This window comes from Pelmatolapia mariae, linkage group LG23 (genome assembly GCF_036321145.2).
Source record: "Pelmatolapia mariae isolate MD_Pm_ZW linkage group LG23, Pm_UMD_F_2, whole genome shotgun sequence".
NCBI lineage: Eukaryota > Metazoa > Chordata > Actinopteri > Cichliformes > Cichlidae > Pelmatolapia > Pelmatolapia mariae.
Window position 1 is genome coordinate 26,311,360 of NC_086246.1, and position 23,580 is coordinate 26,334,939.

Genomic DNA, 23,580 nt, shown 5'->3' on the forward strand with positions numbered 1-23,580 from the left:
TTTAAGCAGCTGCTTTTTCTCAGCTGGACTCTGAGCGGAGACGTCTGTTTGTTTGCAGAGGATGAGGCGGTGATTTACTCCTGGATATTTCTCCGGTCCGTTTAAGACACAGTGATCCCAGCAGGACAGAGTGAAGCTGTCAGGTAAGTTGCCAACTCCAAATTTAGTTTAAAATAATTAAGCCAAATGAGACGAAAATGGAAAAAAAATGTTTTTTTCTGCCTGTATTGATCAGTATAAGATTACTTTATCTTGAATAGAAATAATAATGTATGCAAAAGTGTTTCTATGGTATTCCTAAGGGGAGCTGGGCATTTATTGTTGTATTTGTTAATTAATATATCAGTTAATCAGATACTTTTTACATTAACAAATTAATTAAGTTTGCCATTTAGAATCTACTTTATCATGTAAAATATTAAATTAAGAACAAAAATAGAAGGTAGATGCTTTAAAGGAAATTTAAACTCAATTAGCTGAAACTTATGAGAGTTTATCTCCCAATTATGCCCCCATTTAATAACATCTACACCTGTAATATCCTTTTTTATTTCCTGCATCCTTATCTCTGCTACACCCCCGTTAATATCCCTGTAATTTCCAAAAGGGCACCACAGTTTCTGAGACATTTAGCTTATCGTATGAACATCATTCAGAAGCCATTACACAGCAGCTTGTTTGAGACTCGCAGTCTTGATCAAAAAGCTGCTTATCACTCGGTCTGCGCCTTGTCGTCGGCCGCCCTGAATGCAGTGCATCCTGTAGAGGGTTTTAATTTGCATCCCGACCTTCGATGCTCCCACATACATCACTGCTAACCTTATAGACTACAGGCAGCTTCTTATTTAATCACAAATCACTGTTTTTCAAAGTTCATCTGCTGCATATTGATGAGCCCACACCTTGTTTAATGACTTGTCGTTTTCTCGCGGGGACAGATTTTGAGTTGAGGGACCCATGCTATAGAAAACCTTGTATTATTATGATAATCTTGAACTTTACCGACTTCCCCCTCCAAGGAGTAAGGAGTCGGAGAAGAGGGGGAGGATTTTATTTATTTATTTACTTTTCCTGGAAAGAGGCTGTGAGATGAAGGGACCACGATATCTTTTTCACCCTTTGTTTCATTGTCATCTTTTTTTCTCGCAGGTTTCTTGCAGCCGGGTGGAGAAGAGGTGTCCCTCCCACCCTGGACTACATTTCCCACCGTGTACTGTCTCTGGGTTACGTCATCCATACCTCACTGTGAAATCTCATTTAGCAAGAATGCAAAATTTCAAACGTTTGCCTTCTTTTGAGATGGATCAGTTAACTGTCGGAATAAATGATGTTCAAGCGAATGTTGAGAATGAAACTGTAGCCACATCATTTGCTTGAATGGCAGCTGGGCAACATCTCCCACAATGCAAGGCCAGTGGACATTTCTGATAGATCATCTGCAACCTATGAGTAATTCTGCTGTTAACTGCTGCAACAGAATTACCTTACAGTCCTGTTTCTCTGAGTAAGGGATCTTTGGCCGACTGGTGGATTGTATTTCATGCCTCTAAAGCAACACACCCTCATACCAGCAGCACTGATTTCAGTCCTAACGCTGGCTAATGGGGCCCTCTCAAAGGTGCAGGTCATCCATAAACCCTTCTTCTTTTAGTTCTCTTTTCTTTGTGGGAACACTTCTCTTCTCTTTGATGATGACCGCCTATGCCTGCCCTAAGCTCTGCCACTGCACAGAGAGGAACGGCATGGTGGTGCAGTGCACTTCGCGCAACCTGGAGAGCATCCCGCCGAACTTACCCAAGGACACTGTGGTTCTCCTGCTCTCGTCGAACCGGATCCGACACGTCCCGAAAGGAGCCTTCGCTGACCTTCACCGCCTCAGGGAGCTGGATCTATCTCACAACGCCTTGGAGAGCGTGGAGGTCGGTGCCTTTCAGGGGGTTTCCGAAGCCCTGCGGACCTTGGATCTTTCAAACAACCATCTGAGCGGCCTCCCCAGGGACACCTTCACCAAGCTGCACGCCCGAATCCGCCTCTCCCAGAACCCCTGGCACTGCGAGTGCTCGCTGCAGGAGACACTGAGGGAGCTGAGGCTCGACCCCGAGACGGTGAACGAGGTCAGCTGTTTCACGTCAGAGCAGGAGGAGTACGTGGGACAGCCAGTGATCCAGGTCCTGGACTCGGGGATCAACTTTTGCAACTTCCACCACAAGACGACTGACGTCGCCATGTTTGTGGCCATGTTCTGCTGGTTCTCCATGGTGACAGCTTACATTATTTACTACATCAAACACAATCAGGAGGACGCCAGAAGGCATATGGAGTACCTCAAATCACTGCCCAGCACTTCTCACATGAGCAAGGACTACGACACAGTGAGCAGCGTGTTTTAGGATGAATATGGATCAAAGTGCAGCGATGAATACAAATGACAGAGAGCCGATGAATATGTTTACAGCAAGCAATACTGAGAAGTGACAGGCGTGAAGGCACAAAGATTTAAGGAGGAGGTTTTAAAATGTTGCTGTCATCTTCAAGTGCAGGCTTTAAACAAAAAGAAAGACACAGCTCAGACTCAGATATTTTACTTCTTTAATAACAAAAGATGTCAGATCATTATTTCTCACTCCAACCATGTGCTTAACACACCTCAAAGGTTTGCATATCACACCAAGTTATAGGAGTTCAGCTACCAGCTGAGGAGAACCTGAGAGCCACGTGAGTGTGAAACAGAAATGAGCTCCTCGACAAATAATTCCCATGGCTTCACAGAAAAATATCCAAGTTTGATTTTGTTTAATGCATTTTAAAAAAAGAAGAAGCAGGGGGACCTTTAGGGGCAACAGCGGAGAAATTAGCTGTAGTAGCTGTTAATCTCTGTTAAAACTGATATATGTTTCCCTCCTAATGTTAAGATGATGTATGCTTAATGATGCAATGCATAAAGGATATAGGTGTTGTAGAGGGGATTTGATGGCTGTAGGAACCCCTGTGACACCCCTGCACTGTCAATTTAAGGTGGCTTGGCAGCCCAGAATTAAATTTCACACTTGAGCCCTCGTTTTGCTTCAAATGGTGATAAGTTTGTTACTTTTGGAAGACGAAATATGATAAATTCCTGCCACAAAAACAAAGTTCAGTTTGAGAGCTCAAATACTGAACTGATCGTCTCTTTCTCTATTTTTGCTTAACTAAACTGCACACACGAAATGTTTCATCGAATTTCAGATTCTGGAAAGTCTAGTCGGCCACAACCAATTTGGCTCAAGGATTCTTCCGGCTAAAAGGGAGATTTTCCTCCCCGCTATCGCCAAGTGCTTGCTCACATGGGTCATTGGATTGTTGTGGCTTTCTCTGTATTATTATAGGTTCTTAACCTTACAATATAAAGCGCCTTGAGGCGAGCATTGTCATAATTTGGTGCTATATAATAGGGATATTGGCTTTGTATGACATCATCCAGAGTAACAAGTAGAAAAAACAGTCCAAAATTGAGTATTTAGAGCAGTCTGAAGTCTGAGCATTTTGTACATAAGGATTCCTTGATTGTATTCTGAGTGATTTACTTGAAATTTTAACCATGTTTATTATGAGCATTTACAAGTGTAACAGTGTATATTGCAGGATATAAGTGAAAGAATAACAGGTCCCCTTTAAACAAACTCGATATCGACATGATTTAATCTGTTGTCAACATGTAGGCTCATTGAATCTGCACTTCCCCTGCACGGTGGGTGCATGGTTGTTGTTTTTTAATTTCCTCAGTCTCTTCCTGTTGTGCCTGACATCTGAAAGCAGCTTAACCAAAGTGGACCCCACCCACAGGTTTTTACACCTAAAGCTTCCAACTACTTGACTGTGGAATTCACACCAATTAGGACCGGCTTGACTTGTAGCACTCGCAGAAGAAGAAGTGGTGACAAATAAGGCAAGAACCTGAAAACATGTGTTTTTGTTTGTTTTCATCTATTAATTTGTATTGCATCACACAAATTTCATGCCTGTTGACACACACACTGGTTTTTACTGGAAGAATTATTTTATTTAGACTTAACATAAAACCATATTTTTCAATATATGACCTTTTTTTGTGTACAAGTTGATGCTCATTAAAAATAGTTGGACAGAAATCAACCAGAAAATATGGACATAGCTAGCTGTGATCTCACCCGTTATGTGTGTATTGTTCTATTCATTTATTTATTTATTTTAAGTAATGAGTAATAATCAAAGGGTAGATCGTAACTGACAGACACTGTGCACTGACAGGGTAGCAATTTGTAGGTAGTCACACCTGAAAGTATTCCCTACTCAGTTTCAAGGGAGTTGTTGAAAACTCTCCCCCAATCTGCTCAAACAATCTGCAGGCATAACACATTCCTCACAGTGAGATCCTGTTATCTGTTCGTACAGATTTTACGATGAAAAATACCCCTGGCTCCAAATATGGAAGTCATATATCTTCAGCTGCATAGATCTAGATGGAGCTGAATATTAATACGTGTCTTAAAACCCAGAAATAGTTTCATCCAATAACGGCTCAAGTTCATAAATCTAACGAGCCATTGTGGAGGGTGCTTCAGTATCCACAGTGTAGTGATCCATTTATCCATTTACATAGTCGTTTACGCGAACGTGGTTTCTATCAAACTGTGCAAAAGTCTTGAGCCACCCTCTTAATATATCTTGATATTTTGGAAGGAAAATGGGAAATGGGTGTAACAGTTTATTGGCCGGCAAAAACACTAGTTTGAACTATCCTAATGAGCCTGAAAGTCAACATTTAGTGTGACCACTTGTATTCTTTAGCACAGTCTGAACTGTCTTAGGCAGCTTTCTTATAATTTCTTTAAGGGATTGTAGCGGGGCGTGGTCGGTGGTGCCAGGGCAGGGAAGGCGGACGCACCTGCAGGGCATCTGCAATCACGCCTCGCTGGGTTAAAACACTGAACGGGGTCCTATCATGTCGTTGTTGTGGTTGGTGATGTGTGCGGTTGGCAGTAGGAGAGCTGTGGCTGTTCGTGTGTTTATAAGCATAAATATGTCATCAGGTCTGCCGTGGTTCATTACAGTAGTCTTCAGGAATAGTTCTCCAGGCTTCTTGAAGGACATTTAAAGCTCTTCTTTGGATGTTTCTGCCTTTTGTTCTGTTCTTTGTCAACATGATCTCACACTGCTTCAATAATGTTGAGGTCCGGGCTCTGGGGAGGCCAATCCATGACTGATAGTGCTCCACTGTATGTTTTTCTATCCAGTTATGACTTTACTGACCTTCTCTGTACATACTGACGATGATTTAGATTCATCACTCCATCAGCCCCGTTATCACTGATTTTCACTCTAGTTCTTGTGTAATTTTCATATCTCAGGCTTTTCTCCCTGTTTCCTTTCCTTAAGAAGAGTTTCTTGCCACCACCTTTCCACTGAAACCATTTTTCAGTGTAAAGGTGAAATCTTTTTTGATGCTTAAATGATTCATACGTCAGTGTTAATTGGCTTAACCTCTTAAGCCCCAATGCCCCCTGATACGGGGGCAAAAGGCAGGAGATCAGGTAGGCTTGGGGCTTAAGAGGTTAACAAACATTAACATTCCTTTGAAAATGATCAGGCACAAGGACTGGACTGAAAGTGAGTGAACAAACAGCCAATGTCCAAAGAAACAGTTTCAAAGACCTTCAGAAATCCTGGAGAACTATTGCTCAAGAAGAAAATCTGGCTGCTTGGAAGCTAAATAGAAAGAAACGAGGGCAGCTCAAGACTTTTGTACCATATCCAGCCCCTAGAAAAGTGCATTTAACTTTCTTTTTTTTTTTTTGCTTAAAATCTAACGCTGACCTTGTAGTCTCTAAACCTCGACCTATCCCTCCTGTCACACAGTCAGGACTTTAATTACGATCCACATTACTTTGTCTTACAAGTCCCGAGGGCTGCAGTGTACATCATATTGAAGCGAATATTATTAATTATCTGGATACAGCTGAGGTCAGTGTGTCTCGCTAACTTTAAGTTCAGAGTGGCACTTCATTAGAGTTGTGTAAGTGCTTTAGCCAAATGGAGAGAAATGCTCAGTATCGCAGCAGACAACAGCTTTCGTTGACACCTGAGAGGCGCACTGTGTCGATTAATAGCTTTCTTTGTTTGTTAAATTCTAAAAACATCACCTCAGACAGGAGAAAGTCAATAAAATTATCTGTTTGTCTTCTCTCTGCTGTTTCTTCTTTGCCAGCACTCATGAATTTTTAGACCTTTTCTCCCTTTGTTTGCTGTTTAAGTCTGTTATCAGTAGAATCTAAACAAGCCTCCAGTGAACTGAAATATGTAGATTTTTCTCCACAAAATAAGAAAATAAGACTAAATAAAAAGTCCCCTTATAATGAAGTCTTCATCAGTTGACTGTCACACTTCCATTTCTTTGACACTATGTCTTACAAAGTAATTTTAGCTGTTTTTAAGCAGATTTTGGAAGGAAAAATATAGGGATTAAAGAGTGCCTTTTGTGCCGTTGCGGAAGTTCGTATAAAATTTAAGGAGGCAAACCTAAATTTTAAGTTTAAACTGCCCCTGCAAAGTGATTTTTACTTCTTTTTTTTTTTACAATGATTTTTAAGTGTGTGGGGATTTTTGAGGGGAAATGGAAAATGAAAGCTTTGAATCTATTTTCATTTAGACAGTTCACATCAAAACAACCAAAAATCAAAGACACTCATTGTACTTTCAAATGTTAACAACCTGAAAATCAAAGTGCAATACTCTTTTGTTATTCTCACAAGTATCAAACACTCCCTGCAGACACAGTCCTGAGACAAAAGTTTTTATGAGATCACTTGAAGTAATTGTTTACAGTGCAACTTTATAAGTGGAGGAATTTTGGCTCATTCTTCAGTTCATTGAGTTTTGTTGGCTTTCATTTATGTACAGCTCTTTGCAGCCCATTGCAGCACTCTGATTCATTGCTTTTCACTCATTTGCTGCTGTGCTTGGGGTCAGTTTCAGACAAGCTTTAGCTGTGAAACAGATATCCTCACATTTGACTATAGACAACTTTGGTATACAGAGGAGTTCATGGTCAAATCCATCACTGCCAGGTGTCCAGGGCCTCTGTCTCCAAAACAAGCTCAAAGACCCCTCCACCAGAGTGCCGACAGCTGATATGAGGTGTTTGGTTTTGTGCATTATACCAAACATCTCCACTTTGGTCTCATCTGTCCATAAGACATTGTTCCAGTCTTGTGGTTTCTTCAGATGCACTTTTTAGAGAGAAGAGGCTTTCCCTGGCCTTTAGAGTCTTAGATGGAGCTCTTGGTTTTATGTAGTTTCTCTGAGCATTGCAAGGTCTGACCTTGGGCTGAATTTGCTGGGATGTCACATTTTTAATGATAAAACCTGCCTACATGAAACACAGTGAATATTTATACATATACTTACTAACCTTCAGAGTAAAATGGGAAGTAACCAAAGACAAATAACTTATACAGAATGTGAAAACTTGACAAGGAAAACATGAGAAGAAATAATGCAGAAGAAACTCAAAGCACTGCAAAACTAACGGGCAATGCAAACAGAAACCGTGTTTTTGTGAGACAAGGTGAAACGTCTCACTAATGCTGAGAGATGAAATGGAGTTTGAATCTACCTGCTGTACTTACTTAAAAACCTAACACACACATGCTGTGGTGAATGGTCAGGTGGAAGGAGTGGACTGAAAATTTGTGAAAAAGCAGTCAATGCCCAAAAAAACACCTTTGTAAGACTTTCAGAAAGCCTGAAGAACTATTGCTCAAGAGCACTTCAAAAGATTACAAGAAAATCTGGCTCCTTGGAAGCAAAATATGAAGAACTGAGGGCCAGCTCAAGACTTTTGCACAGCACTGTACGTCATGTTAACTAATATTCATATATATGTGTGTGTGTGTGTCTGTGTGTGTGTGTGTGTGTGTGTGTGTGTTTTATATATATATAACACAATGTCCTCGCTAATGGAAGATTAAAAAGAATTTAATTCTTCCTTGGAGAGCACTTTAGGTTGTGCTACCAGCCGGACTCATTGAAAGTAATAACACCAGCAACAAAGTTGTTCTTAGTTGACATATTCAGCAATTTCGTCTGAAACTCATAGCAGCTCCCTGGTGATTTTACTGTATCACAAAACTTTGATTGGACACAGGTGCAACGATGCTTCACACCAAAAGCACAACATCATATTGTTCATTCACGACAAGTAAAATAAATATTGAGTATCGTTCAAACACGTTTTGATAGGCAGCCCAAGGGCGCCTCCGTACAAACCCCTGCAGATGAACCTTGAACAGTGATCCGTGAAAGTGCGGCGTCACGCATCAGCTCTGACCGATAAAGGTGAAGGCTGCAAACGAGTATCTGTTTGTGTGTGCGTCTGTGTGTAAATGAGCACTTCAAAAAGTCAGTGTGACCGAGAGGCGTTTAGATTTTGATGGATTGACAGTCGAACTTGATCAAGGAAACATTTTTTTTTTCAAACTACTGTAAGGGACAACAGAGAAACTCTCACTTTCATCTGTGTGAAAAACATGTTTAAATATATGGAGAGTTGCACAGTATCTCCTTAATGGCGGTGTGAAGGAGGGACAGACACTCAGAAACCACTGTGATAGCAGCACAGGCTCCCATAACACAACTGCAGCCAGATGGCAACAGAACAACCTGAGGGCTGATGAAGTGAGGAAACTGAATTATCCAGGTAATTTTGTGACATCTGAAGTACCTCCATGGATAAGTTTAACCCATACCATCTTGGGTTTTTTTCAACAAGACTTGCCTTATATGGATAATTGACCAGCTAATTTTGGCAAGCTCATAAACTGTATAAATGTAATGCACAGGTATAAATTAGTGATAAAATTAATAACCACATAATCTAACTCATGTCCAGTTTTGACTTGAAGTAGTGGATAAGGTCGAGCAGACTCTTCTGATTCTGTCGTCCTCCCCTCACGCCCAACCAGTTGCAGGGGGTGGGCGCCCCTCCCTGAGCCTGGTTCTGCTGGAGGTTTCTTCCTTTAAAGAAGAGAGCTTTTCCTCCCCACTGTCGCCAAGTGCTTGCCAAAAGGGGGTCTTTACCATACAATATAAAGCGCCTTGAGGTGAGTGGTGTTGTGATTTAGCGCTACATAAATAAAATTGAATTGAAATTGATTTGATTGGCTCGAGCTGCCTGTGCATGTGCCAATCATGGCCACAGCCATAACTCCACAGTCGTATCTCAATTTTCATCAAGTTTTAAAGCTGTTCATTTCTGCTGTAAAGTTGGACAGTAGCCTCAAATGGCCAATAGAGGAACTGCAGTTTGTGTTGCTTTCATTTTTAAGATCCTTGAAAGTGAAATTAAAGCCAGACAGGTTGAATGTGAGAAAAATAAAGAAGGCTGACTTTTTAAATAAAAGGACTAGCCAATCGAACAAGTCAAACCAAAATCCAAAAATGGCAATACAAAAACCAGGACCAAGACAGCATGTTTTAATGGGACAAGGTGAAGCATGTCACTAATGCTGAGAGATGATATGCCACTAAAAAAGGTTGTAGTGGCAGGTCCACAACTGGGTCATCATACACTGACTGGGAAGACACAGGAGATGAACAAACACAAAGACTCGAACACAGGCTGAGATAACACTAAGGGAGAGAGGACTAAGGTCACTGAGAACTAAAGAAACTAAAAAATGATCAACATAATCAAAGTCTGAGATGCAGACCCAGTACCATGACAGAAGTGCTCCAACTATGATATGCGACTTCACCAATGAGCATCAAGGAGACATGGACTCTCAGAAACTGAACTTTGTTCCTCACACAATTTGTCTTCCTGCTGACAGAAAGTAATTTAATGCTATTTCATTGTTTTTCAGGCATTTGTATAGCGAGCTAATTCCTTCAGGAATTTCTTCAAGCTGTTTTAGATTGTTATTAGATTGACTGATCAGATTTCTTATACTGTCATTCAGTATATAAATTAGACAAGAAAAGACTGTAGTGTTTTACACAGAGCACAAAGATTGTATTATACTGTATAAGTAAATAAAATAAATAAAAACGATATATACAAATATCTGTATGTGCATTTTGAATTTAACAGTCTGGAGGCAGTTATATAAAAGTCAGCAGCAAGCTTACAAGGTAAGAAGTGAAAGTGAAAGGAATGCTATGATGTGAGGTTTGGAGATGGTGGCGCTGACAAAAAAAAACAGGAGCTGGATTTGATTTTTTGAGTGGACAAGATTAGAAATAAGTATATGAGCACTGAGCAGGTTGGAGACAAAGTTAGAGAGGCAAGGCTAAGATGATTTGGAGATTCACAGAGGAGGGAGAGTGGATATATTGGATGCTGAGCTACCAGGCAGGAGGAAAAGAGGAAGATGTAGTGAAGGAGGACATGCAGATGGTCGGTTTGACAGAGGAGGATGTTGAAGATAGAGGTGCAAGCAGATGATCAACTGTGGTGAACCCTAAAGGGAGCAGCTGGAAGAAGAAGAAGAAGAAGAAGAAGGCGGGCTTAATTACTAGAAGGTGGATCTTATACGTTGCCTTCTGGTTGCCAAAATTGCATTAAGTACCTTTAAACAGCCACAGGAAACATGTCATTTAATTATCTTGTCATCGAAGACATTTACCAGGGTTCATGTAGTGCTTCCCACAAGAGTGCTCTGCTCCCACACGTTATTCAACTGCATCCTTAAAAAAATGTTTCCTTTAATTAGTGTAGCTGCTTAACAGCTACACTTGATGCACATTTAATGTATGCACTTGGCTTTTCCTTTTAAACATTTGAAATTCTCGTTACACGTATATAAAAGCACACACACGCAGAGATATCACTCGGCCTCCCAGCAGCATTTATTTTTGTTCATGTTGTTTCTGAAGATGGACAAATGACGGGGGCAAACTAGTAGACCTACAACAGCACATGCACAGAGACACAAACAATGTGCCTCAGTGAATACAAACTCCTGTTGTCAGGCTATTCATGGAGTGCATAATGTGTCACGGTGATGTCTGTTCTTCCATAGAGCACAGGAAGCGCATGCTAATGAGAGGAGCGTTAAAGCAAAGATTAATGACATGTTTGTTTTCCCGTCCATTCAGACTGCATTTCCTGGGCACATTTCAGTGTTTTTAATTAGTTAGGAAGCAATTAAGGAGCAGAAAGGAGACCAACACCCCCCCCAAAAAAAACAAAAAACAAAAAAACATTCACATTGCAACAGAAAGTTGTGAAAAAAGAAGATGTAGTGTTTGGATGTTTGGATTTAGAGTGGAGGGGGAATGGGAGGAAAAATCATTTATTTTCATTGTGTTGCACAAACATGCTCGGTTTGGGATAAGGGCTGAGAGCTATGAAACAGTGGAAATGTGTTTGTGTGAGGTGAGAGAACGATGAGGCAGAGTCAGATAAAAAAAAAAAAACCTGAATGAATGAATTTGAACTTCTGAAGTTTTTAAATCTGTGACTGGGTGTCTGATGCTCATACATTACCAGTGACCTAATGGTTAAGGCGCTGCCCTCCTAAACCAGGGAATGTGGGTCCTAGTCCCATCCATAGGGGAGGCCGTTACTCTCCTGGCATCTTTAATGACACATAAAAATAAGATAACTGGTTAAAAATTTGTAGCGTGTGCAAAATCTTTCTTCAGGAATTTAAGTACAGGTGTCAAGTTGCTTCCTGCGTCGCTCAAAGTTTATTAAGGCTTCCTTGTTAATCTATGAATGTGTGTAATGAATTACTCAGGAAAAATGTATAATAATGCAATAATCTAATCAGTCAGTCAGATGGCAGGAACTCGGTTTATTTTGGCATTTAGACCTGATCAAGTTCTAACTGAGTATAAGAATCAGGAAGAAAGGTGATTTAAGTGATTTTGAATTGCAGGCAGAGCAGAATGGCCAGATTTGCTTAAGGATGGTGGTGGTGTAATATTTTCTTGGCACATTTTGGGCCCTTTAGTCCCAGCTGAGCATCATTTAAACACCACGGCCTGAGTATTGTTGCTGACCATGTCCATCCCTTTATGACCACAGTGTACCATCTTCTGATGGCTGCTTCCAGCAGGATAACACACCATTTCACGAAACTTAGATCATCTCATACTGGTTTCTTGAACATGACAATAAGTTCTCTGTACTCAGATGGCCTCCACAGTCACAAGATCTCAGTCTAACGGAGCACCTTTGAGATGTGGTGAAACTGGAAATTCTTATCGTGGATGTGCAGCTGACAAATCTGCACCAACTGTGTGATGCTGTCATGTCAACATGGACCAAAGTCTCTGAGGAACATTTCCAACACGTTGATGAATCTGTGCCGTGAAGAATTAAATCAGCCCTAAAGGCAAAAAGAAGTCCAAAGTGGTACTAACAAGTAGTGGTGTGTGATACTCCAAATTTTGGTATCGAACCAATACCAAAAAAGTACAAGTACAAGTGCTGATATCAATACTTATACTTTTAAATTATTAAAAAATAAGGCAGCTTATGTAGGAAGGAGCAGTGTGTAATCATTTATGAAATCAATGATCATTTATTTGCAAATTCTGATTTTAACAACCACGAAATCACTGTGATTTTTAATTTCCACAATAATTAGTTAACACAACAAAACACACCTTTCAGCTTTTCATGTATTTTGAAACTGGATTTTTGAGACCTGGATGTAAATGTGCCTGTTTACAGAGCACTTGGGTCAGTTTCTGTTTTTTACACACTGAACTTAGAGGATAGGAACAAACTATCACAACAGTATCGATCCGACACCAGTACCAGCATTAGTATCAAAACTATCGTTATCTGGATCAAACCGTCCACCTATACTAATAAGGTGCACCTAATAAACTAGTAGGTGAATAGATATACTTTGAAAATAAATACAAAAGTGTGGTAAATAAACATAAGCAGGTAATTAAATGAAGGAAAGTGAATGATGCTTGCTTTTCTAAAGATCAATGTGCTAAAAAATAAATGCAAATGGCGGGGGGGGGGGCGTCTAAAGCTACAGCACGTTCAATTAAAATGTTCTATTTAACATATTTAACATATTTCTAAATTGACTAAATCAGTAAAAAATCACCAACACTTTAATTTTATTACAATATAATAACATAAAAGATCACAAAACCTTAGAATGATTGAATGCTGCAGATACTCTTGTTGAAACACAGTTTTCATTAAGATTCAAAGCAGACAAAGCAGTCACCACTGCAGAGGAGAAGCCGGGCCCTCAGCAGCCCATTACCACCAGTGGCCAGGGAGGTTATTCTTCAGAAGCTGCTACAGCTCTTGAACCGGAGGACCACACAACAAAGAGCTTGTTTATATCTGTGAAGGGAACCATTAAACACAGCTGTATCACAGCCAAGCGTACCTTTGCAGAGTAAAATGTTTCTCCCCTCGTGACCACTGGATCACTGGATCACCACTTAATCTTCTGCTTCTCCACTGCTCCAGTGTTGGTCTTAGAAGGGAATTTGTCATTCAGAGGATTTTTGAGCTCCCAGAAGTGTGAGAGGTGTGAATGTTTAAATGAGAGGGCTTACACCTGTTTCATAAATCTGTAAGTCAGGAAAACATTCAGCAACCTCCTGGAGCTCAGCCAGCAGAGGGTAAAGTCTTCTGTGGCCTTTAGCTGAGAGGAACTCAAGAAAAAGAAAAGACAAAATTTAAAAGAAATTGTTATTAAATGCCAGTCTAAGAGTGCCTTGTCCTAAAAAACAACCTTTGAGGTCCCTCAAAGTCAAAGGCGTGGACGGCAGGTTTTTAACACATGCATTTTCCCCTTCTAAGACACAGTCAGACCTGAAAATACATAAATAAATGAAGCTATCGCCTCCTCATTGCCTGTCAGAGGGTTTTCTCCAAGACTTTTGAAACTTCCCCGAGACCAGCAGACTGTGTCCGTATATGTATTTCTCTGACCTAAAAGTGCATCGGCCCTGAACCTGGCACGATTACAGACCGAAAGCTGAGCGAGCAATGAACTCCCCAGAGTAATCCTGCAAAATGTGCAATATATTTTGACACACTATTAAGTCAGAAGAGATTTGCACAGGAAGTAGCTACAACAATGAAATATTACAAAATCGAATGAGAAGATGCCCTTCAAAGTCAGTAATGTAACACAAAACAAACATTTTTTAATCAAATACAAGCAGAAATCTTACAAGACTGTCTTTAAGACCACAGCAACAAGACTGAAGTCAGTAAAGCGTGTTGTGAAACAATGACAATGCCAGCCCTGCATTTTTTGCAAAAAAATTGTCCTCAAAAAACGCACTGTGAAAAAAAGGACTGTACCGAGCATCTCACAACAAATTTGCCTTGCTTTTGATTTTTTAAAACACATTTAATATCTCTTGACTTTTTCAAGGGGTCTGGATCCCTAGTTTGGTTCCACTGAGTGTTAACAAACTTCTGTTCAGGTTTGTAGCCACCAGTTTGTGAAGTCCTGTTTTTTTAACCTTGAGTTTTGACACCAGACATGGATCTGACTTTGAAACCATATGGTTACTGATTGATGAGTTGTAATTGATAAACCAGACCACAAGATATTTACTGAGAGCTTAATAATGTATGGTTTGTTATCTCACAGTGCATAACCTTGGGGGATTACAACCACGACTACAAACACTTCAAGCTGGCAAAGTTGGCTAGTGGCAGGATTGCAAGGATACCAGAGGCACTAAAAGGAACATTTACAAGGTGGGACTAAGCCCTGCTGTGATGTATGGTTTGGAGACAGTGGCACTTCCAGGAGGCAGATCTGAGGATGTAAGATTCCCATCAGAAGGGACAAGAATGACAGACATGAACCGGTCCCTAGGGCTGTGAGAGTGGGGCCTTACCCACTTGACCTTAAATTACTATCATGATTCTCAGTCCCTCTAACTTTTCTCCAAATGCAGGGTTGGAGGAAGGGTTGAAGCAATCACTGAAGACCTCACAGGATTCAAAGTAGCGTCATTTCAAAAAGCTCCAACAGAGAAATGTAAGGTTTTTTTTACAAACTGACACACTAGCAAAAAGATTTGTCAGTTATGTCAAAATAGTTTCACATTGTGGACAAATACAGCCCACTTTGACTTTAAGTGGGCCAGACCTGTGAAATTCCCTCATTCTGTCCATGTAAAGAAGTTTAACTACACAGTGATATCTTCATGTAAGAACAAAGAAGTGCAATTTCAACTGCATGTCTCAGTTTTCCTGCATGACAAAAGAAATTCTGCTGTGGTAAATTGACAAAATCTGTCAGTACAACTGTTTGGGACCAAATGGTAAGAAACAGATGTGCAAAATTACACAAAAAAAATAGGCAATTACCAAGATTATCCTGTAATAATAAAGCAAAGGTTTTGGTTTTTTTAGCTGTTTCTTTCTTTCTTTGGTTTTACTGTGTACCCACTATAAAAACAGAAACTTCTATAGCACATAGTGAAACTGTGGGAACTTTTCTGTCATTTCATATTTTATTAAATGGCACAATTATTGGTGTAGTATTAATAGCTGTCTAGGAGGTCTTTATCAGCAGGAAATGCTGTAAAAAATCCAAGAAAAAAATCCAAAATCTATGCCCTTCTTCACATTTTCCAAAGCTTTGGAGTCTTATCTGCACAGCGAGTACTTCTATTATAAAGAAATTTGGTAATATTGGAGCATTTTGCAGTGCTCTGCTGAGGATTTTATGCAAACATGCTCAGTATTTTTAAGGTTTCGTTTCTGATAACCAAAAAAGAAATGAATGAAATGAGAGCAAATTACATTTTGTGAGCACCAGCCTTGCTTCTAGACTCACTATAATAGGGAGCTAATTAGTAGCCCTTTGACTTGTTCCCTTGGCAGGCGTGAATAATGACACGAATAAAGGCGTACCAGGTTACAGCTGTGCTTTTCCTGCTTCCATATGTCAGACTGTCGTAATAAAAAAGTCTATTGTGCAGGCTAAATGCGAGACACGAGTCATATTTATAACCCTGACGTCCATATATCTACTCACTCGTAATTAAGCTCAACAAGATGTGAAACTAACTATAGAATCCATGTGTGAGGTGATTTGATTAATGTGCTCCATTAATTAACCCTGGCACAGTGTGAAGCAGATATGGAAAAAAAGAAAGGAAAAAATACTGCACTCCAATTTTTTGTCTTCACATCTGTGAAGCTTTACTGGAAAATATCCCACAAGGCAACATGAAAAGAGTAGTTTTCTTCTCTGGAGTGTTTTTATTTTCTTCTTGGATTTGGTGGAACTTAAGTTGCATTGAGAATGTGCAAATTTGCAAACAAATCACAAAATCAGATGAAACGGATGAAGGGATTTTTACACAGAAAATGATTTCCCTCTATCAACACATGCATTATTTATAAGCTCTCAGATCCACACTCTCACTGACGGCCTTATCCGAACAGTAGCTTTACTCTGACTCGTGGATATTGTAAAAGTCGATTGCACCGAAGTTATTTGTCTGGAGGATTTATGTGACACATAAGCAAACCAACTTTATACATGTGGCTTCAGTAAAACTTTAATGTTGCATCAAAATAAAAGAGCACTTTAGGTTTGACAATTAGTGTATTTACATAAATACTTTTTTTTTTTAGTCGTAAACATGAGTACCAGGTAAAAAACATCTTCCTGTTTTCCCTTTACAACACGTTGAGGACGTCTGCAGTCTGGTGCTCCAGCAGGGAGTAGCGGTCCTGCTCCTCAGCAACAACCTTAATGGATGCCCCTTGACTGGGTGAGCGGCTGGAGAAGCCGGGTGGAGTCATGGCGCTTGGGTTCCTCTGTTCCCGAATTGCGTTGGGGAGAGCGGGACTGCGCCGCCGGCCGTCCAGACCCAGATGTGTGCTGATCTGAGACGAACGAAGGCTCCTCATTTGGCCTCTAGCACGCATCTCATAGAACTCCACTGAGGTTTTCTTGTACCTGGAGGAAATACGGGGTGATTAATTTCACCACTAAACTTAAGCACGAGTGAAAACAGACCAGGTATGCGGGAGAAGGGAAAACATGAGCTTCATATCACATAAAGTTTATTGTGTTCATCTGGACGCTGAGATTTCAGACAGATAAATGTTTTTAGTCTGAGCTGACTGCAGGTTTCCCCACTGTATAAACAGTATATTTACATAATTAATGATACTGGCACCACTGACTAACTAACAATGGGCTGTGAGGACAGTGTGAGGTCAGTTTCATGATCATGGTTACCCCAACCGGTCGCAGCAGATGGCCACCCCTCCCTGACCCTGGTTCTGCTGGAGGTTTTCTTCCTGTTAAAAGGGAGTTTTTCCTTCCCACTGTCGCCAAAGTGCTTGCTCATAGGGGGTCATTTGATTATTGGGTTTTTCTCTGTATGTATTATTGTAGGGTCTACCTTAAAATATAAAGCGCCTTGAGGTGACTGTTGTGTGATTTGGCACTATATAAATAAAATCAAATTGAATCATTGAAATGCAGATTTTCCTTGTCCAGTATGGGGCTTGAACCTGTGACCTTGGCATTATTAGCACCACACCCTAACCATCTGAGCCAACTGGCTGGAATCCCTGTGAGCAAAAATGTCCCAAGAAAATGTGCCCCATGCCATTACACCGCCACTCCCAGGATGAATTGTTGATATAAAGCAGGATGAATCCATGTATTCATACTGTTTTCGTCAAATTCTAAACTGAAATAGACTCATCCAACCACGGAATATGTTTCCAGATATCTATTGTCCGATTTTGGTGAGCCCCTGTGATGCACGATGTATCATCTTAATTTCCCTCACAGGGGTCAGTCAGGCACCACCAACAGGTCTGATTTAAATTGTGGCTGCTTTGCCCTGCTGTTTCCTCCCTAATCTTTAATATAAGTGTAGATAATGTAAATGCAGATGGACTCACATTTTCAGCAGTAAAGAAGACAGGACCACTGAAACTGATGAGGCGGCCATTGCAGCTGAGCCCATCCAGGGTTGGAGCACCAGGCCAACGGGCATGAACACACCTACGACCAACAGTTCACATTTGAGAAAGAGGCACCTCAATGTCATCCACAATGTGCCAGGATAAGAATAATTTCTGATTTCATTTTGGATTTTGGTTTCCCAAAATATCAAGCTTGCACGTTCACCTTGACTAGAGTCGGTTATTGGTTCAGGATTTTACTGTAGCTCTCACCTGCAGCAATTGGTATTCCAACAAGATTGTAGAAGAGAGCAAAGACAAAGTTGATCCTTATCCGATGCACCGTCTTCTTGGACAGCTCGATGCTGGCCACCACATCTAGCAGGTCATTCTGCAGAGCGCGAAAAGCTTCAGGTGAGACAGTTTAAACGAGCCAATGTATCTGCACACAGACTATCTGACACCTACTCGGATCAAGACAATGTCAGCCGCCTCAATAGCCACGTCGGTGCCTGTGCCAATGGCGATGCCGACGTCGGCACGGGCGAGGGCGGGGGAGTCGTTCACGCCGTCTCCCACCATGGCCACACGCAGGCCTCGTTTCTGCAGCTCCTGGACTTTTGCCACCTTGTGTGATGGCAGCACTTCTGCAAATACCTTTCTGATCCCCACCTGCAGCCAATCAAACGCTTTGATTACATGTTAAACATTCAGGTAGATTTTAAGAGTGTGCAAGTGTTACCTGTGCTGCTATGGCTTTAGCTGTGCGCCTGTTGTCTCCCGTCATCATCACCACCTCAATGCCCATAGTGTTCAGTGTATGCACTGCTAATGCTGACTCTGCTTTCACCGTGTCTGCGATGGCTAACATTGCACACAAAACACCTACACACACACACACAGCATAAGATGAAGTTTAAATGTGGCACCAAAGCCACAAAGAAAACTTTGTTTTCCCCTCACCATCTATAGCCACCAGTATGGCTGTCTGCCCTTTGGTTTCGTGGCTCGACATCGCGGCATCCACATCTGCTCCTATGTGGTGGCCATTCCTCCTCATCCACTCTCTGTTTCCAATCAGGACAGAATAAAACAGCCCTTCAGCTGGAAACAGAAGAATTTGATTAACAACAATGACTGCTTACAGTTACACCTCACTAGCACCAGGTTGGACGCTCTCTGCCTTCAGAACTGCCGTGGTTCTTCATGGCATAGATTCAACAAGTTGCTGAATGGTACTCTTTGTGGCCTTCTGCTGCTTTTGAGATGGTCTTCTGCATACCTTGGTTGTAAAGAGTGATTATTTGAGTTACTGTTGCCTTCGTCTAACTAGGTGAATAATTTCCCCTTTTCAGACCATTCTCTGTAAACCTTAAATATGGTGATGTGGGAAATATCTGAAAAACTCAGACCAAAAATCATGCCACGTTCAAAGTCACTTAATCACTTCCAAACTCTGATGCTCAATTTGAACTTCAGCAGGTCACTTGTTAACATCGCTGCCAACTGAACATGCATAGTTTGAAAAAACAAAACAGAAAACTAGCCAGTGTCTGCTATCTACAAAGAACTCTTCCTTGTGATTCTGTGGCCAGTATGGGGCTTGAACCCATGACCTTAGCGTTATTAGTACCACGCTCTGACCACCTGAGCTAACTGGCCTACACTGTCTGAAAAGTTGCTCTTAGAACCCGGGTGGATGATCACAGCGGTTTCCTGAGCGGTTTAACACTGTCTATTAATTTTAATTAATAGACAAATGCTTCATTACTATAAACTTCAACAGAATATTCTGGTATCTGTACTTGAGTAGTTTTTTTCTGACTTTTTACTTTTACTCCCTACATTTAAAAAAAAATATCTGTACTTTCTGACCTGCAGTCAGCTGAGACTGAAGAAGTCACTTGGATGAGTGACGAAACGTTTCTCCCACAAAACGCTACGTCCAGATGAACAGAATCAACTTTTGGAGGTTTCTACTCCTTACATTTTCAAAACAGGTTCATGAATTTATACTCGGGGGTGAAACATTTTGTTAAGTGGCAGGTTATTACAAATTACCTGACAACTGTACACTGTGTAAGATAAAGACAGTATAAACAGTATAGTGTCAGTGTAGAGGATGGACATTAGCCATGATAGCTGTGAAACATCTGCTGCCATCTTGTTGAATTCAGTTATGTGCATCCGCAAAGAGCAGCAGGTCAGCTGATCACAGCCTGTACACTAAGAAAATCTACTGAAGCTCATATTAGAAATTATTGTGCGTTTTACTGGAGTATTTTTAACCCAGGTATTTGTACTTCTACTTAACTAAAGAAAAAATCTGTACTTTTGCCACCTCTGCCTTGAATAAAGTTTACAGTTACAGTTTTTTTCTGACCTGCAGAGGTGGACTCTCCTGCAGGCAGCATGCTGCTTTCTTCAATAGTGGCCCCCGGCAGCAGGAATCGCTCCTCGCTCGGCTGCAGCAGCAGATGTTCCACGCTGGACACCCGGCAGCTGATCCCACAGCCGGGCACAGCCTGGAAGTCCTGGCAGCACCCGAGGACATCGGAGCCCAGCTCCTGTCAGAAAGTTGATAGAAAGTCAGTAAAGTTTTCTCCTGAACAAAAAGGCAGGCAGAAATAGACCTCTCACCTGTTTGCAGTGTTTGGCAACTGCTATGCCTAGCGGATGCTCGCTGCTGGCCTCTGCAGTACCCACCACTGCCAGGATCTTCCTCAGGGGCATGCGGGCCACTTCCCACAACACCAGGACTCGAGTCACCCGCGGTACGCCGTTTGTAATCGTGCCAGTTTTATCAAACATCACCACACCGATCTGATTCAGACACATAGAGGTCAGTGTCAGGTTTAAAAGAGTTTCTAAGAAGTGCCTTATTACACTCTGAGCACTGCACTCTAAATATCCCTTCTCAAGATTCCTTGATATTATTATTTATTCTATTTTTATAATGTATTTTTTTACTTGTTTGTTTTTATTTATTTAATTTGTTATTTATAGCATAATTGATCTCTGGTTGGAGGGGCCCATTTCTGCCTCATTCCCCAACAGATGCTAGAATCGTCCCTGGCTGTAATCAAGCAGCAATGCCACATGGTGTCACCAGTTAATTAGAATAGAGGCCGACTCAAATATTGAAGTGAAATATTACATTTCTGTGGTTGTTCCAGCTCTTTTCTCTTTCATTTATTCGCTCATTACAGACATATTTTCTTTCTACCCGCCTCAGTGTTTCTGCAGTGTAAAAAAATAAGCATTAAAGGAATCGTAAGGGTCTCGCCTTATGCGCCATCTCCAGCGGCTCGCCTCCTTTAATGAGGATGCCGTTCTGAGCGCCAACCCCCGTGCCAACCATGACCGCCGTCGGAGTTGCCAGCCCCAGAGAGCAGGGGCAGGCGATGGAGAGAACGGTGATGGATGCCTGGAAGGCGAAGCGGACGATGACCTCTGCCTTGGAGATGCTCTGGTTGTAACCCTTTGAGGAGGAGAGTGGTGTGATCAGGCTACAGCTGTTTTTATTCACACACAAGTCGTCTGCATGCACACTTACCGGGAAGTTCTCCTTCACAATGTCGAAGTTGACAAAGCCAATGGCCAGCCACACTATCAGTGTTAACAGGGACACGATAACAATGAAGGGCACGAAGTAGCCACTGAGTCTATCTGCAAACTGCTGGATGGGGGCCTGAGGAGAAGAAGGGAAAGCAAAATTAGTCTTTATTCTCTTTGTAAAACATTCATTCTAGTAAGTCAAAGGAGTTTGCGAAGAAAAGCGTCTGGACTTCTTTAAGTTGCTTGAAGACGTTTCACCTCTCATCCGAGAAGCTTCTTCAGTTCTAAGGTCAAATGGCAGAGAGTTCCAGATTTAAAACCAGTGGGAGTGTCCCCCCAAAGAGGGACAAAGGACCGCCTGGTGATCCTCTAATCACATGAGCCAAGGTGTGAAAGCGGGTGTGGGACCTAATCAGCCAGGGTTTCGGGTGAGCTCATTGTGAAACCTGGCCCCACCTTGTCATGTGAATTCCTGAGGTCAGATGGCCCAGGATGTGAGTGGGCATTAAGGCGTCTGGGGAGGGAACTCAAAACTGGATTATAGATGGCAGACAGTTGGTGTCGTAAACCAAAGATGGTCGCTCACAGTGGACATACAGTCAGGTCCATAAATATTGGGACATCGACACAATTCTAACATTTATGGCTCCATACACCACCACAATGGATTCCAAATGAAACGAACAAGACATGCTTTAACTGCAGAGTGTCAGCTTTTATTTGAGGGTATTTACATCCAAATCAGGTGAACGGTGTAGGAATTACAACAGTTTGCAAATGTGCCTCCCACTTCTTGAGGGACCAAAAGTAATGGGACAGAATAAGAACCATAAATCAAACATTCATTTTTTAATACTTGGTTGCAAATCCTTTACAGTCAATCACAGCCTGAAGTCTGGAACACAGACATCACCAGACGCCGGGTTTCATCCCTGGTGATGCTCTGCCAGGCCTCTACTGCAACAGTCTTCAGTTCCTGCTTGTTCTTGGGGCATTTTCCCTTCAGTTTTGTCTTCAGCAAGTGAAATACATGCTCAATCGGATTCAGGTCAGGTGACTGACTTGGTCATTGCAAAACAGTCCACTTCTTTCCCTTCAAAAACTCTTTGGTTGCTTTTGCAGTATGCTTTGGGTTGTTGTCCACCTGCACTGTGAAGCGCCGTCCAATGAGTTTTGAAGCATTTGTCTGAATATGAGCAGATAATATTGCCCGAAACACTTCAGAATTCATTGTGCTGCTTTTGTCAGCAGTCACATCATCAATAAATACAAGAGAACCAGTTCCACTGGCAGCCATACATGCCCACGCCATGACACTTCCACCACAATGCTTCACTGATGAGGTGGTATGCTTAGGATCATGAGCAGTTCCTTTCCTTCTCCATACTCTTCTCTTCCCATCACTCTGGTACAAGTTGATGTTGGTCTCATCTGTCCATAGGATGTTGTTCCAGAACTGCGACGGCTTTTTCAGATGTCGTTCGGCAAACTCTAATCTGGCCTGCCTGTTTTTGGGGCTCACCAAAGGTTTACATCTTGTGGTGAACCCTCTGTATTCACACTGGTGGAGTCTTCTCTTGATTGTTGACTCTGACGCACATACACCTGCCTCCTAGAGAGTGTTCTTGATCTGGCCAACTGTTGTGAAGGGTGTTTTCTTCACCAGGGAAAGGATTCTTTGGTCATCCACCACAGTTGTGTCCCGTGGTCTTCCTAGTCTTTTGGTGTTGCTGAGCTCACCAGTGCGTTCCTTCTTTTTGGGAATGTTCTAAACAGTTGTTTTGGCCACACCTGATGTTTTTGCAATCTCTCTGATGGGTTTGTTTTGTTTTTTCAGCCTAATGATGGCTTGCTTCACTGGTAGTGACAGCTCTTTGGATCTCATCCTGGCAGTTGACAGCAACAGGTTCAAAAAGCAAACAGCACACTTGAAATGAACTCTGGACCTTTTATTTGTTCATTGTAATTGGGGTAATGAGGGAATAACACACACCTGGCCATGGAACAGCTGAGAAGCCAATTGTCCCATTACTTTTGGTCCCTTAAGAAGTGGGAGGCACATATACAAACTGTCATAATTCCTATACTGTTCACCTGATTTGGATGTAAAAACC

The 23,580-nt window shown here is 41.6% G+C and overlaps 2 protein-coding genes across 2 annotated transcripts in view; one reads left to right on the top strand and one right to left on the bottom strand.

Moving 5' to 3' along the window:
* On the top strand, positions 1-4,642 carry LOC134620587 (leucine-rich repeat-containing protein 3-like). The gene is made up of 2 exons (XM_063466800.1): positions 1-143; positions 1,150-4,642. Exon 2 carries the CDS (start codon positions 1,602-1,604, stop codon positions 2,388-2,390), a length of 789 nt encoding a protein of 262 aa, XP_063322870.1. The 5' UTR covers positions 1-143; positions 1,150-1,601; the 3' UTR covers positions 2,391-4,642.
* An 11,737-nt stretch (positions 4,643-16,379) lies between these two features.
* The window catches only part of atp7b (ATPase copper transporting beta), a 93,433-nt gene continuing 86,232 nt past the window's right edge, over positions 16,380-23,580 (bottom strand). The window contains exons 12-21 of the mRNA XM_063466094.1: positions 21,465-21,599; positions 21,195-21,389; positions 20,549-20,731; positions 20,292-20,475; positions 18,872-19,012; positions 18,651-18,793; positions 18,377-18,580; positions 18,182-18,299; positions 17,906-18,008; positions 16,380-16,943 (exon numbers count right to left, since the gene is read on the bottom strand). Coding sequence (XP_063322164.1) covers positions 16,661-16,943; positions 17,906-18,008; positions 18,182-18,299; positions 18,377-18,580; positions 18,651-18,793; positions 18,872-19,012; positions 20,292-20,475; positions 20,549-20,731; positions 21,195-21,389; positions 21,465-21,599 — 1,689 coding nt within the window. The 3' untranslated portion in view covers positions 16,380-16,660. The remainder of the gene's footprint in view (positions 16,944-17,905; positions 18,009-18,181; positions 18,300-18,376; positions 18,581-18,650; positions 18,794-18,871; positions 19,013-20,291; positions 20,476-20,548; positions 20,732-21,194; positions 21,390-21,464; positions 21,600-23,580) is intronic.